This window comes from Lupinus angustifolius, chromosome LG10, assembly GCF_001865875.1.
Source record: "Lupinus angustifolius cultivar Tanjil chromosome LG10, LupAngTanjil_v1.0, whole genome shotgun sequence".
Lineage (NCBI taxonomy): Eukaryota > Viridiplantae > Streptophyta > Magnoliopsida > Fabales > Fabaceae > Lupinus > Lupinus angustifolius.
The window spans coordinates 6,378,940-6,393,934 of NC_032018.1; the positions used below are offsets into that span (position 1 = coordinate 6,378,940).

At 33.9% G+C, this 14,995-nt stretch overlaps 1 protein-coding gene across 1 annotated transcript; it reads left to right on the forward strand.

The window, feature by feature from the left end:
* On the forward strand, positions 10,238–13,347 carry LOC109358590 (basic leucine zipper 34-like). Its single transcript, XM_019602905.1, has 4 exons — positions 10,238–11,279; positions 11,682–11,772; positions 11,895–12,021; positions 13,040–13,347. The coding sequence occupies exons 1-4, from the start codon at positions 10,693–10,695 to the stop codon at positions 13,174–13,176; spliced, it is 942 nt and encodes a 313-aa protein (XP_019458450.1). The 5' UTR covers positions 10,238–10,692; the 3' UTR covers positions 13,177–13,347.

Here is a 14,995-nt window from a genome sequence, read left to right on the forward strand (position 1 = left end):
CATCAAATACGTTATGCACTTAGATGATACATGTTTAACACTTAGTTTATGCCTTGAATGCACATATACATGTATTTATGTAATGCATGAACATATTATGAAATGAACATATCTCATGGATGAAATGATTTAAAAGATATATGCATATGAGACATGTATTAGGTGCCCTAAGCCTTCGACTCAACTTAAACTAGAATATAGTCTAAGCCTAGTACCAAATAAAAGACTTAAGCACGTTGATTTGTTGGTTATCTTCAAGCTCTTTTAGGCACAAGTTGTCCTCATCAAAACCATGACATTCAAGGAGAGCTTTCCAAATTGTTCCTCTTGACATGCACACTTTCAGATTTTTATTTTTGAATGCAATGAATGAATGCATAAGCCAATCAATGAAAATTTTATTCTTGAATGTAATGAATAAATGCATGAATAAATTAATGAAGATTTTTTTATTTTATTTTTGAATGCAATGAATGAATGCATAAACCAATCAATGAATATTTTATTCTTGAATGTAATGAATAAATGCATAAGTCAATCAATGAAGATTTTATTCTCGAATGAATGCAATAATGAATGAATGTTCGAATAATATATTTTTGGATGCACGTATGTATATATGCATGTATGCATTCATTATCATAAGACCATAACCCTAGGGGTATGAAACATCTTATAGGGTCTGCTTATAAGGTGCTTAGATTGCATCCAATCATAAAGAGATGAAACACAAGTACCCTAGGGATTACAAGTGGGCCTATAGTCTACACCTGTAAGACTCATAATATTTGGTAACAACCTAGGTGGTTCATCATGTCATGGTAAGTGAAGCCCAAAGTCCTCATCGACAAGGCGGATGTTCCTTCTAATCTAATGCTCAGGTATAGAGCATATGCTTTTGTTAATATGATAATGTGTTATAAATGATAATAATAAAATAAATAAACTAAAAATAAAAATAAAAATATAAACACATGCATTTAATGTTTATGGGTCTCACTCTCTTAAAAAAATCTCCAGCAGAATCGTCAACTGTCGCGTCCCGATTTTCGGCTGCAGGACCTTATTATAGTTGTCACTAAATTTTTTCCAATAAAAAATGTAGAAAAATATTTTGGCCCGATCGCATTGGGCCTTGGATTTTGATATCCAAGTTCGGGAGTCGATTACACACTATGGAAGGTATTAGCACCCTAGTTGCATGTTTGAACAGTATCCTACTATATTGCATGGATTTTTAATTGTGTTACTATTATATTTTTACTAAAAAATACTTTATTTTATTATTTTATTTGACAAGAGTGACATTGGTCCTACGTATCCCTTTTTGGGAATCAAGACTACATAGTTCTTTGGGTAGACAAAAGTTTGTTGGTCGCATTATTTTTATTTCTTAAAAGAGGTAACATTTTAATTTTTTTTAAATGAGCTTAGCATAACCCTTATGTCCGATACCGCATCTCATATTAAAACTTGGTTAAGAAATTCTAATTTTTGTTTTTTTTATTTAAAACCCATTTTAAGATATGAGTGAAGCATAGCCCTTTCGTCTCATACCTTGTCTCATATTAAAACTTGGTTAATAAATTCTAATTTTTATTTTATTTTATTTTAAAAACAATCTTTTTTGGATGTAGAAATATAATTAATCCTATTAATTTTAAGAAAATGAAGTGTAACCCTTATGTCCACCACTACAACATGCCTTAAAATTAGGATTAACATATTTCACATAGTCTTGTATTAAACATTTTTATATTTATGTAATTATAAGAAAAATGGAATTTCGAAATAAATTAACAAATAATCCAATCACATATTTTATTTATTTTTAAGGGGAATGTATTAAAATTATTGTTATGATAATTATTAATTGAAGAACGTAAATAGAGAAAAACAAAATTCGAGGGGTGAAAATTGTGTAACTGTATTGACTCCAAGGCTGAAGTCCATGCCAACTTGGATTTCAACAAATTATGTTAGCCTAATGTCTACTATGTTGAAACCAAATTCCGAAACAAGTTTGCAATCAAAACCGACCGTTTGAGCGAGAGAGAAAACAAAGAAACTTTAGGAGTGTTGGAAATTATGTATTTTTATGTTTTTTTGCTGGTGTCCTCTTTTATGTGTTGTGTGGAAGATTTTTGGTTTATCATGGATGATATGGGTACGTTTGGACGTCGAACGTTTTTGGATTTTGTTGAATGATTTTTTTGGGTTATTGTGTATAGGATATTTGGAGGTTGTTGTGAATGATATGGATTTGTTGTGTATGAGAGAAATATTTGGGAACAAGTGAACAATCAAATAGTAAAGAGTATAGAGATAAGAGAATAACACAACAGATTTGGTAACGAGGTTCGGCCAATTGTGCCTATGTCCCCGGGAGCGTTGAGCGGCTACCACTATATATTATTAGAGAATAATGATTAATGTTTTACTATTCTTCCCCTTGTTACATTAGGTTTACATAACATAAATATATATAGCCCTAATATATATAGCCCTCTACCCCAACCCCTTTACATCAGCTCAAGCCCATAACTTGTATTGTTGTTATCTAGAGATATGAGTCATTGCACAACAATCTCCACCTTGGCGAATATCATCAATCTCCATCTTCCGCCATTGGGTTGGGGGCGCTCCATAGTCCATCATCAGTGAATGTTCAACAAGCTCAGGCAATGCCTGAACTTGTCCACGGTAACCGGTTTGGTTAACATATCAGCTGCATTTTCTGAAGTGTGAATCTTCTGCAATAGTATCTGGCCACAAGCTAACAACTTTCTGATCTTGTGAAATCTCACATCAATATGTTTGGTCCTAGCATGATACACCTGGTTCTTTGCCAAAAAGATAGCACTCTGCCTGTCACAATGCAGCGGAACTCCACCTTGCTCAATGCCTAACTCATTTACTAGCCCCATAAGCCACATGGCTTCCTTTGAAGCTTCACCAACTGTCGTGTACTCTACTTCAGATGTGGACATAACAACAACATACTGAACTGATGATCTCCACATAATTGGTCCACCTGCAAGGGTGAAGACAAACCCCATTGTGGACCTTTTATCATCCAAGTATCATGCATAGTCCGAATCAACATAACCAATAACTGAAGGCTTACTCTGTTGGCTGCCAAACATGATACCGAGACCTGTATTCCCCTTCAAATATCTGAAAATCCATTTGACTGCTTTCCAATGTTACTTCCCTGCTTTTGACATGTACTTGCATACTTGACTAATTGCACCAATGTTGCTTCCCTGGTTTCGACATGTACTTGCATAGCATACATCAAGCAACCCACTGCACTGGCATATGGAACCTTTGACATGTATTTCTTCTCTTCATTTGTCTTTGGACACTAATCTAGGGAAAGCTTGAAGTGATTTGCCAATATAGTGATCACTACTTTAGCATTGCTCATATCAAATCTCTCTAAGATCTTTTCAACATAGCTTTTTTGGGAGAGCCATAGTTTTCTAGCTCCCATATCCCTGTAAATCTTCATCCCAAGAATCTTCCTAGAATCCCTTTCATGTCAAACTCCTTACCTAGCATGACTTTCAGCTCATTGATATCACTCAAATGATTAGCAGCAATCAACATATCATTAACATAAAGTAACAGAAAAATAAACGAACCATCGTCAAGACTTCTCACATAAACACAAAAATCATACTCACAACGCTTATAACCAAGCTTCAACATATAAGTGTCAAACCGCTGGTACCACTATCTGGGAGACTACTTTAACCCATATAGAGACTTCTTCAACTTGCAAACCAAGTGACTCTGTCCAGCTGCACTAAACCCCTCTGGTTGTAGCATGTAAATTTTCTCCTCTAATTCACCATGGAGAAACGCAGTCTTCACATCCATCTGCTCTAAGTGCATATCCCGACTGACTACCAAGGCAAGCACTGCCCTGATAAAAGTGTGTCTCACCACTGAGGAGAAAATCTCATTGTAGTCAACCCCCTTGTGTCGTGAATACGCTTTTCCTACAAGACGAGTAGTGAACTTTTTCCCTTCTTTTTCTGATACTGTTGGCTTCCCCTTGTACACCCACTTGCACCCAATTGCACGCTTCTCTGGGGGCAATGGAACAAGCTCCCAAGTTTGGTTCTTCTGTAAAGACTCCATCTCCTCCATCATGGCACCCATCCATTGTTGATTCTCCTGGCTGTTTATAGCCTCTTGAAAGCTACATGGATCTCCTGATCTGATATGGAGAGGAAATTAAGCCATATCTCTCTAGAGGTGTGATAGAACGTCTATCCTTGTCTCTAACAAGTAGATACTCCTGCACACCTGAACTCTCTGTCTGAGAATCATCATGTTCTTGTCTTGAACTAGTGCATGGTTCCTTGTCTTTATTCACCCGAACCATTTCATTGTTCACTTGAATCATATTTGATCCTAAAGTCTCTCCATTTAGCCTGGCCACTTCTATCAAAACTGATTGTTTCACCATGAAATCTTCATCAAACACTGTATCTCTACTCAACACCACCTTTCTGGAAACTGTATCCCAGAACTTGAACCCTTTCCCACCTTTGGTATATCCAATGAAGATACACCTCCTTGACTTAGGATTAAGTTTAGATCGTTCATCACTGGGTACATGTACATAAGCAGGACAACCAAATATTTGTAACATATTATAATTGACTGGGTTACCTGTCCATACTTCTTCTGCAACTTTACCATCCAATGAAGCCCGTGGTGATCTATTGATGACATAACATGCCATACTAAGTGCCTCTACCCAAAATCCTTTGGAAAGTCCAACATTCAGTCTCATACATCTAGCCCTCTCTGTAAGAATTCTATTCATCCTCTCTGCAACACCATTCTGCTGAGGAGTCTTTTGCACTGAAAAGTGTCTCTGAATGCCATGTTCCTCACAGAATTTCTAAAACTGCGAGTTTTTGTACTCCGTACCATTATCTGACCTCATGTATTTGATTTTCCTACCAGTCTAGTTCTCTACCTCTGCCTTCCAAACTTGGAACTTGGCAAAGACTTCTGACTTATGCTTCAAAAAATATACCCAGACCTTACAAGAAAAGTCATCAACGAAGGTAACAAAATACCTAGAACCTCCTTGGGATGGTTCTTGTGTGGGTCCCCATACATCAGTATGGGCATAATCTAGAATGCATCGAGTCCTGTGTTGGCCAGCCTTGAAACTAACTCGTGTTTGTTTCCCAAGCACACAATACTTGCACAAATCTAGCTTGCATTTGCTGACTCCCCTCAACAGTCCTCTTTTGCATAGTTCTGTCATACCACGCACACTCATGTGTCCCAAACGCATGTGCCATAATTTTGTAGCACCATGGTCTAAATCTACTGAGATCTCTTCAGCCACTCCACCGACATCTGTTCTCCCTAACAACTTGTAAATGTTCCCTATAATCCTTTTACCCTTCATCACAGTCAGAGCACCTTTGCATACTAGAAGAATATCACTGTCCCCATCAGTTCTATAGCTAAATCCTTTGGCCTGCAATGTCCCCAAAGGAACCAAATTCTTCTTCAAATCTGGTATGTGCCTAACCTCACATAACGTCTTCACTACACCATCATCCATCACAATTCTGAGTTCTCCCATACCAATAATTTCACATGCTTTATTATTTCCAAGATATACGAAACCAAAATTTCATGCCCTGTATATGGTTAACCATTCTCTGTTGGCGTCATGTGGTGGGAACAACCAATGTCAAGTATCCACTCATCTGTACTATGATTTGATGATACAAATAGTAGATCAACTTCACTATTGTAACCATAGTCATCTTTCTATGCAATATTTACAGATGTAGATACTCCATCTTCCCCACTGGCTTGCTAGGACTCCATTTATTGAGACAATCCTTTTTGTAATGCCCAGTCTGTTTGCACTTATAGCACTCTAATGGAGTTCTGCTCCTAGAATTTGGTTTTTTCCCTTTAGTAGGACCTCCTCTGCCTTGTCTCCTCCCACGTGCTTGGACTTGGCTCCCTTTCACATACAGACCATCACCCTGAGACCCTTCACCTACATTCTGTCTTCTTTGAGTGTGGGACAGAAGTGCAGATGTGATCTCATCCAGTTTGATTGAGTCTTTCCCGTACGTCAATGTTGTCACCAAGTGTTCATAGGAATTTGGCAAAGAACACAGTAATATTATTGCTTTGTCCTCATCATCAACCTTCACATCAAGTTTCTGCAAGTCATTGATCACTTGATTAAAATTGTTGAGATGTTGTTTCAAATCAACACCTTCCTGCATCTTCAGATCATAGAGTCTATGTTTCAAATACAACTTATTTGTTAGAGACTTTGACATGAACCGCTGCTCTATTGTCTCCAATATCTCTGTTGGTGATGTCAGATCCACAACATGATATATCACCTCATCTGATAGACAGAGCCGTATGATTCCCGCAGCCTTCTCCTTCAACTCTTCCCAATCCAGTTGATCCATACCCTCTGGTTTATTATCACGCAGCGCCTTTGATAGACCTTGTTGAGCCAACACATCCTTAACCCTCCTTTGCCACAATCCGAAATTACCAATTCCATCGAACTTCCCCACCTCGAATTTGGCACCTGGGTTAAGAGCCATCTGATACCAATTGTTGGGAACAAGCAAACAATCAAATAGTAAAAAGTATAGACACAAGAGAATAACACAAGAGATTTGGTAACAAGGTTCGACCAATTGTGCCTACGTCCCCAAGAGCGTTGGCTACCACTATATATTATTAGAGAATAATGATTAGTTTTTTACTATTCTTCTCATTGTTACATTAGGTTTACATAACATCAGTATATATAGCCCTCTATCCCAACCCATTTACATCAGCCCAAGCCCATAACTTGTATTGTTGTTATCTAGAGATATGAGTCATTTCACAACAGAAATTTTTTGGATTGGGGATCTTTTGGGTTTTTTGCTGGATGATTATGTGTGAAAGATAATATCTAGAGAAAGAAGAAAATAATTGAAGAATGAATTTTTTTATTGAGAGCATTGTTGATGATTATTGGGAATAGATGATGGATGAAAGATTTTTCGAGATGAGATTTTATGGCCCCCTAATTTCATGTCTCGTATGCCTATTTAAAGTTGAATTTTGACACATGCTTGACAATCAAATCAAATCCTCTATTAACTTTCAAGAGAAAGTTAAGGAGATTCTGATTTTTGCTTTTAATTAAAATTCAAAATTTTGATTTATGCTATTATGATGTTTAAAATTCAAATTTTATAAAAGTCATAAATTTAAATTTAAATCATTTTTATTTTGGAACACATAAAAAATGTTGTTTTTTTTATAGAAACCCAAAATGTTTATCTTATTGTTATTTTTTTTTTTAAAATGTCTTTTAAGTCGGACAAAATTGGATGTTCATATAGACTTCTCATATTATAATAAATAATGTCTTTGGGATTTTGAATTAAGGTAAATCTATTTTGTTGAAAAAATGCATCCCTTGACTCAATCAGTATGTTAATAGGATAGAGTCATTCGATTCAATAACCATGAATCTATATGTTTTGCTCTTTTCAGCATAGCCCAGAAATACACATTCAATTCCTCTTTCACTCAATTTCTTTCTTTTTGGTTCAGGAACTTTTACAATTATTCTACAACCTTAAACTTTTAAATAGTTTAGATTGGTCTTTCTTTTCTTCCAGAGTTCATATGGGGTTACCTTATTCCTTTTATTAGGAACTCTATTTAATATATAAGTGGCTTTTTGACTTCTACGATAGCTCCATGAAGTTATGATGTGAAATACAAAAAAGATCCTCATCCTTAATACTTTTAAGATTCTTATAGTTTAGTCATTGACATTTTAACTAGCTTAACTTAAATTTCACTCCGGAAAGACTCTTATATAATTAATTATAATATTATATAAATTTGTTAAATAAAATATTTGGAAAATGAGTTTAAATCAATTACAGCAAAATACAGTATAGTTCTAAGCAATAGTCCTAAAAAACGAATGATTCAAGCTTTCATTTAAGGCTCATCAATGTTACATTGCATATAAGACTCAAATATTAAACTATATAAGACTTTACTTAGGGCTCACTAAGACTTAAGAGTGATGAGGAAGCTTAAGCCTTTGAGTATCATTGTCCCAAGCCTACATTTTAATCTTGAATATGTCTAGTAAATTTATCACATATTTATATAAGTTAAGCAATTCAATAAAAAAAATTTACTTTATTCATGAATCATTAATTGTTCTTAAGTGATTCTCACAGCCTACCCAGAATATTAATTTTCACACATTTTTCTCTTGCTCTAGTTTATACAAGCTACGGTTTATAACCACTATAAGATCCATGTACTCTAACCGTGTAGTGTTAAGAGAGTGGATTCTTAACTTTAAGAACCATACAGACCAAAAGAACCACCGATAATGATGTTTTATGAAAAGAAGAAAAAGGATAACAAAAAAACGAAACCCTTAGTAGAAATTAATATCATTTTGAATTTTAAACATGGATATTTAAGAGGAGCAACCATATCCATTCTTCAGGTTATAAAAATATCCGAAACATTGAAAATAAAATGTTCCCAAAATATTTGTAACTTTTCTTGTAACTTAGGCATTAGTATTTCATTACTCAACATAGTATTAAATGACATTGCGTGATAAAAGAGTAGGAAAGGAAAGGAAGACTCACAAACGGATATGTTAATATATTATTTGTTAATATGAAGTCCTTCCTCAAACATGCTCAATTGGTAGGCACTATCCTGATATATAGGGTGAATGATTATTATATATATAACATACATCCTATGCACTTAATCATGATCTAGACTCTAGAGTTTTGTCAAACTCAATTCCCCTTATAAAACCACATTAATTCCAATTAAGATAAGATGATGGAAGAAGGTACCTAGAAGGACATAAACATGCGTAGATTTGCGCATCTAGAAGAGAAAGCGAAAGCATATACCCTACATGTATAGTGCGTGCAACCAATTCACATGGGAACATTACATTATCCTTCACAAGAAGGCCTATCCTTTCATCTTTCACAGCTCATGCCCCTAATCCCACAATTCTACTTATTTTAATTACTACATCTAGCTAGCTTTTTAATGAAATTCCTCACACTCCATGACCAGCATGTTTTAATTAAAGTTACAATTTCATTGTATTTATCACAATTATAAAAAAACATACAAAAATTATATGTCGCATATACCTTCACAATTATAATAATGAGGTAAGATCAGTAGTTGTGATACAGACATTTAGTAATTATGATATTTTGTGATTGTGATATTATACTTCAATTTATTAATAAACTTTTACTTATAAAAAAATATTGAAGAGATTTCAAAGAATAGTAAGAGTTTCTCTAAGAGATTTCAAAGATCACGAACCTATATTATTTTACTAGTCACTAACTCCCACAAGTAGGGTTGTGTTGTACAAAAGATTGTCTCTAAAATTTTGTTATTAACATGGAAAAATTCATTCAAATTAAATCACTTTCCTAATTCTGTTTTATCACTAAATTTTTGTGACTAAAAGATTATTCTTTATTCTTTTTAACCTTTAATTCTATGGGGAAACATGTTCAACGGGAGATGCTTTCTTTTACGACATCAAATATATGTCAATACATTTGTACATATCCTAAATTGGTTTACTCTAATAGTTTTACCATAGTTTGACTCTTTTTCTTCCATGTATTTCTCACCCAAACAATTATTTCTCCTCAAAAGATATTCATTCAACTTATATTTAAATCATGCATATGAGAATAAGATAATATTAGACAAAAGATTACTTTTAACCCATAATTAAAGGTTTTGTTCATGATAATTCAAGAGAAATCGAGTTCTACCTTTGATGTTATGTTAATGTTTCATTTCATCTCTAATTAGTTTTGAGATAAAACCTTAACACTTTTCTAATTAATAATTTTCTTAATGTTGCAATGCCCCAAAATAATAATAAAAAATAACCTTGGCAACATTATACATGGGTTAAATTAGTCTCTAATAATGCAGAGGTGGGTATAAAATGAGAAATGAAAAGAGTAAACATATGCAGAGAGGAGGAGAATGTTGTAATGGGATTTGTGACAGAAATTGTAAGGGGTGAAATGAGACACTATTTTAAGGGCATCCCTCTAAAGTGGCGGTCACAATGGCACGTGGTGGCTGATTCCCACTAGTTATTAATTCACTTCTGACTTTCCAGTAATACCGTTGAGGCCCTAACTCCTCCTCCCAGCTGTTCATAGCTGTCCAATCCAATCCCTTCACCATCCCCATGTGACCCCACTGCGCAAATACACATAGGTAGATACAAATACCCCTAGGCATTTTTATGGGATTTTAAAGCTTAAGCAAAAACATAGCAATTAAATTTTATACACATATTTTTATAAAAGAAGAACAAGAGAAAAAAGTTATAGTTATCTTCTTGTTCTTCTTGTGCCTTTCTTTCCTCTAACAACATTCTCTGAGGTCGCTAGGGATACATACATATATATATATAGACATTTATAAAAGGTTGTTAGAGGCTCATTGGTTTCATATATTATGCAATGTCCATAGATAGCTATATTTGTTAAGCACATTGCAACATATTTAAGGTTTGCAAAATTTTATGTTTGGTTCTCCTTGTTCTTGTTCTGTCTATCTCAAATGGCACAATTACCACCCAAGATCCCAAACATGTCACCAAGTTGGCCAGACTTTTCTTCTTACCAGAAAATGCCACCCCATGCAAGATTTGGCACAAACAACACAAACCATCAACATCATCAAAGTAGTAATAATAATAACAATAACCCTTCTTGGGTGGATGAGTTCCTTGACTTTTCCTCCGGCCGCCGCAGCGCTCACCGCCGGTCGATGAGCGATTCTATCACCTTCTTTGAGGCACTACCGATCACAATAAGGCCTGAGATTAATGACAATGAGTTTGACAAGTTTGATGATGAACAACTCATGTCCATGTTTAGTGATGAAATATATGGGGTCAATGTGCCACCAACCTTGTCCTCCTCAAACCCTTCAAGCCCTTCAGATCAGAACTTCAACAATGATGAGAAAGAGGTGATGGAGGAGCAGAAGAAACAGGAGGAGGAGATACAGAAACATCAATTGAAAAATGAACCAGATGAGGTTGAAAGTGAATGCAAACAGGAATTTCCAACACCTCCAAATAACACAAATATTACTAGAACTACATCCAATGACAGAATTACTGACCCCAAGAGAGTCAAAAGGTAATGACATATATATGAAGCATTCATGATATCCTTTTCCTGGTAAAGTTGCAATGGTCCCATGACACAAATTCCACAATGTTGTGAAGTCTCTTTTTATTTAAATAAATTGTTTTGAATTGCTAAAACCGCAAAAAATGTAAAATTGCAGCCTGAATTACAAGCACAATCTGGTTTCAACTCTTGCTTAAATGTAATCTTAATATTTTTGTATTCTATAGTAATGTTAATTATAATGTTTATGAACTACTCTTAATCTCTTATATTTAATTTGGAACACGTTCTTCCTAATATATCAGAAAACTGATTTTTTCCCATGATTTTTCTGCTACTGAAAATGAACATGCTAAATAAATTTATTTCTTTTGAGTTCACCCTCTAATTCTCGGTTTTCATCATCAGAATCTTAGCTAATAGACAATCTGCACAAAGATCGCGAGTGAAGAAGCTACAATACATTTCAGAGCTTGAGCGAAGTGTAACTTCATTACAGGTATATGACGTGAACTTTACATAATATTCTGCATAGCATGTAAACTTTTTTGTTACAAATTATAGCTTTAAATATGATGCATATAGTAAATTACCAGTATCCAATTATGTTCACAAATGTAGACCGAAGTTTCAGCGTTGTCTCCACGGGTTGCGTTTTTAGATCATCAACGTTTGCTTCTTACTGTTGACAACAATGCTCTTAAGCAAAGAATCGCTGCCCTTGGCCAAGATAAGATCTTCAAAGATGGTAATCTCTTTAATCATTATTCTGTTAATTAAGGGTTAAGTGTAAATTTCTTCTTTTTCAGATAAAAATGAAATAAAATAAAGAGCTAAGTGTTTAATGATATAATTCATCACACTTTTAAAATATGGTGGATGCATGCTTTAGTGCTTTTATAGCATGTTAGGGTCTACCCAACATTCCTACCTATCTTTATTCTTGAGGTATATGTGGTTTGCATATTTCATTGCTATAAATTGTCTAATGACAAGAACCTATTCATGAGATGAAACCTGCATGCTATATGGGTAACACACATCGTATGGGTAGTTAATTATATACGTATTATACAATTTCAATTAAAATTTTAATTTTATTGAAATTGTATAATACATAATTGTACAATTTCAAAGCCCCCCTTGTTATATAAGTGAAATTTTAAGTTTAGATTTCAGAAATTATACATACGAAAAAATTAGTTATAGGGTGTAGGATATCTTAGTTATAAACCAAATTATTAATTATTCAAAAAAATTATTGGTAATATATTGAAGGTATATAAATCTTTACACCAATATCTAAATATTACCCTTTTTATCTTATTTTAACCACGACAAAGCTGGAAATGACAAAATAAAAATTGGGAAAATGCACCATAGAAATTACTCTGAAGTTTGATGTTTTCGCACTATTGGAAAATGCTGCACTAATTTTCCAATCTTAATTTTCCACTTTTATATTCCTTAAGTAATATTGTTAAGTCAACCCAATGTATAAATAATAAAACTAAAGATTAGCCAAAATAGAAGAAATGTATATTACTACAATTGCACTTTTGCTGGCATGTTCTCGTGAAATGAAGTTGCAAACTTTCAATACTTTAGGAAGTGGAATCTGGTCAATTATGAAATTGAACAGACTCATATCGATTTTAGTGAAAGCATTTACAAGCACTCGTTTTTAAGTCGGTCTCCAATCATGTGCATTGTCTCCAATTAGTTAAGATTTTTCAACTAACTAAGCTTCAAATATTGTAATGCAGCTCATCAAGAAGCCCTGAAGAGAGAGATAGAGAGATTGAGGCAAGTGTATCAGCAACAAAATCTTCAGCAGATGGAAAATGTTGCAGGATGTGATGCTCAAACTGAAAAGGAACAACAACAGATTCTTAACGTTTGAACCCTAGACATCATTCACCATACAGCATAATCAACTAGGTAGTTATATAGCTAGGGTTTAAATGATACTGTAATTCTTTATATTTTTTAATGAAGAAATTGCAGAGTTATGAATGAGAGATATATGGGGAAGGGAAGAAAAAAGAACACTATTATATTTACACCCAGAAGCTATATGATGCAAAAAGAAGTGAAAAAGTGGCAAAGATTAGTTCTTGTGAGTGCTTGTAATGTATTGATTGGTATCACGTACTTTTTGTTAGGTCTTGGAGATGGTGAGAAATTTACTTAGCTAATTGATGAAGCAAATTTATATTCACTGAGAAGAGTCGCGTTTTGGGTGGTGAGACCATTGTTTTAACTGGTTTACGCTCTGCTAAGAAAATGCACAGGCACGTGATGAGTTTTACTTTTATGAGGGGGACCATTCAAAGTTTGCATGATTGGAATGCAGTGAAACACGTGTGCATGTATGCAGTGGCAACAAAATAGAGTGAGTGTGTGGAAAAAATAGTGGTGTCTGCTTTAATAATTTGATAGGGATATTGGAGGTATGTGTTGATTATTCTTTGGGTTTTTTATTTGTTTTTGTCTTTGATCTTTTCCAACAAAGACCAGTGGAGTTGTGAAAATGGGATTATGGTGTGGTGGAAATCAATGGTCTCAAACATATCCATAACATTAGTTTTGCCAATGTATAATCAATGGGGTGATGTTAGTGAAGTCTTGGATTTTATGAGTTTTATTACCGGATATTTCAAACCAATCAGAATGTTATTTTTGATTATTTTTTATTTTTAAAGTTTTTCTTTTATTCAAATAACAATATCTTATTACTCTAGGTAAAGAATAAGACAACGTTTGAGACATGTCTTTATTTTGTACTTTGTATTATGTAATTAATCATCTTTATTTGAAATTAATTAAAAAAATTGAAAGTTGTAAATATTATTTGACTCAATTCTCTTGTACAAGCTGAAATGTTTCATTTGTTTTACAAATCTATATTTATTATTATCGAATATTTGCTAAAAGAAAAAGATAATAAAAAGACTTTTTTGTAGCCAAGCACAAAAGTGACTATAGAAATCATCTTAAAGAAAGAGATAATTTGTAGCCAAGTAAACAATAAATACTTTTATCCTTCTATTTACTATGAAATAACTTTTTTACCATTGAAAATATGAGGAAAAACAACAATTTGTCTCTCCATTAATAGAGAGGATCCTTGTTCGTAAAAGAAGTGGCTTTCGTGAAACCAATATTAATGTTCTTTTCCTTTGGCCATATAATCTTCAAGAGCTTTAACTATAAATAGGAGTGTTCGAAGTCGTTGTAAGATACACCAAATATTTAGATTAGTGCATATTCTCTCTTCTTGTTCTCTTGTTCTAATATTGTGTAGAATATTTGAGTGTTTGATAAATACTTGAGTGAGAGTAAAATTGGGTGTACTTGGGTTTTGGGAAGTGAGTGAAACACTTGTAATTCTCTTTCATCACAATGGAATAATCTTTGTTGCTTTACAGCCGTGGATGTAGGCAAATTGTCAAACCATATTAAATTATTCGTGTTATTTTCTCTATTATATTTTCTCCATAGGTCTTCCACACCAACAAACTGGTATCAGAGCTCATAGAGCTCTCACATGCTAAGCCATATGATTTAAAAGAAAATTCTTAGTATGATTTGTATTCGCAACATTGTCTGATTTTACATACTAGAAAAGAATCGTTATTGTTAATGAAAAGTATAGTAGTTTGAAAGTACATATCTAGAAAAGTTGTCTTAAGAAAGACATGATATTTAAGCATGTTGGT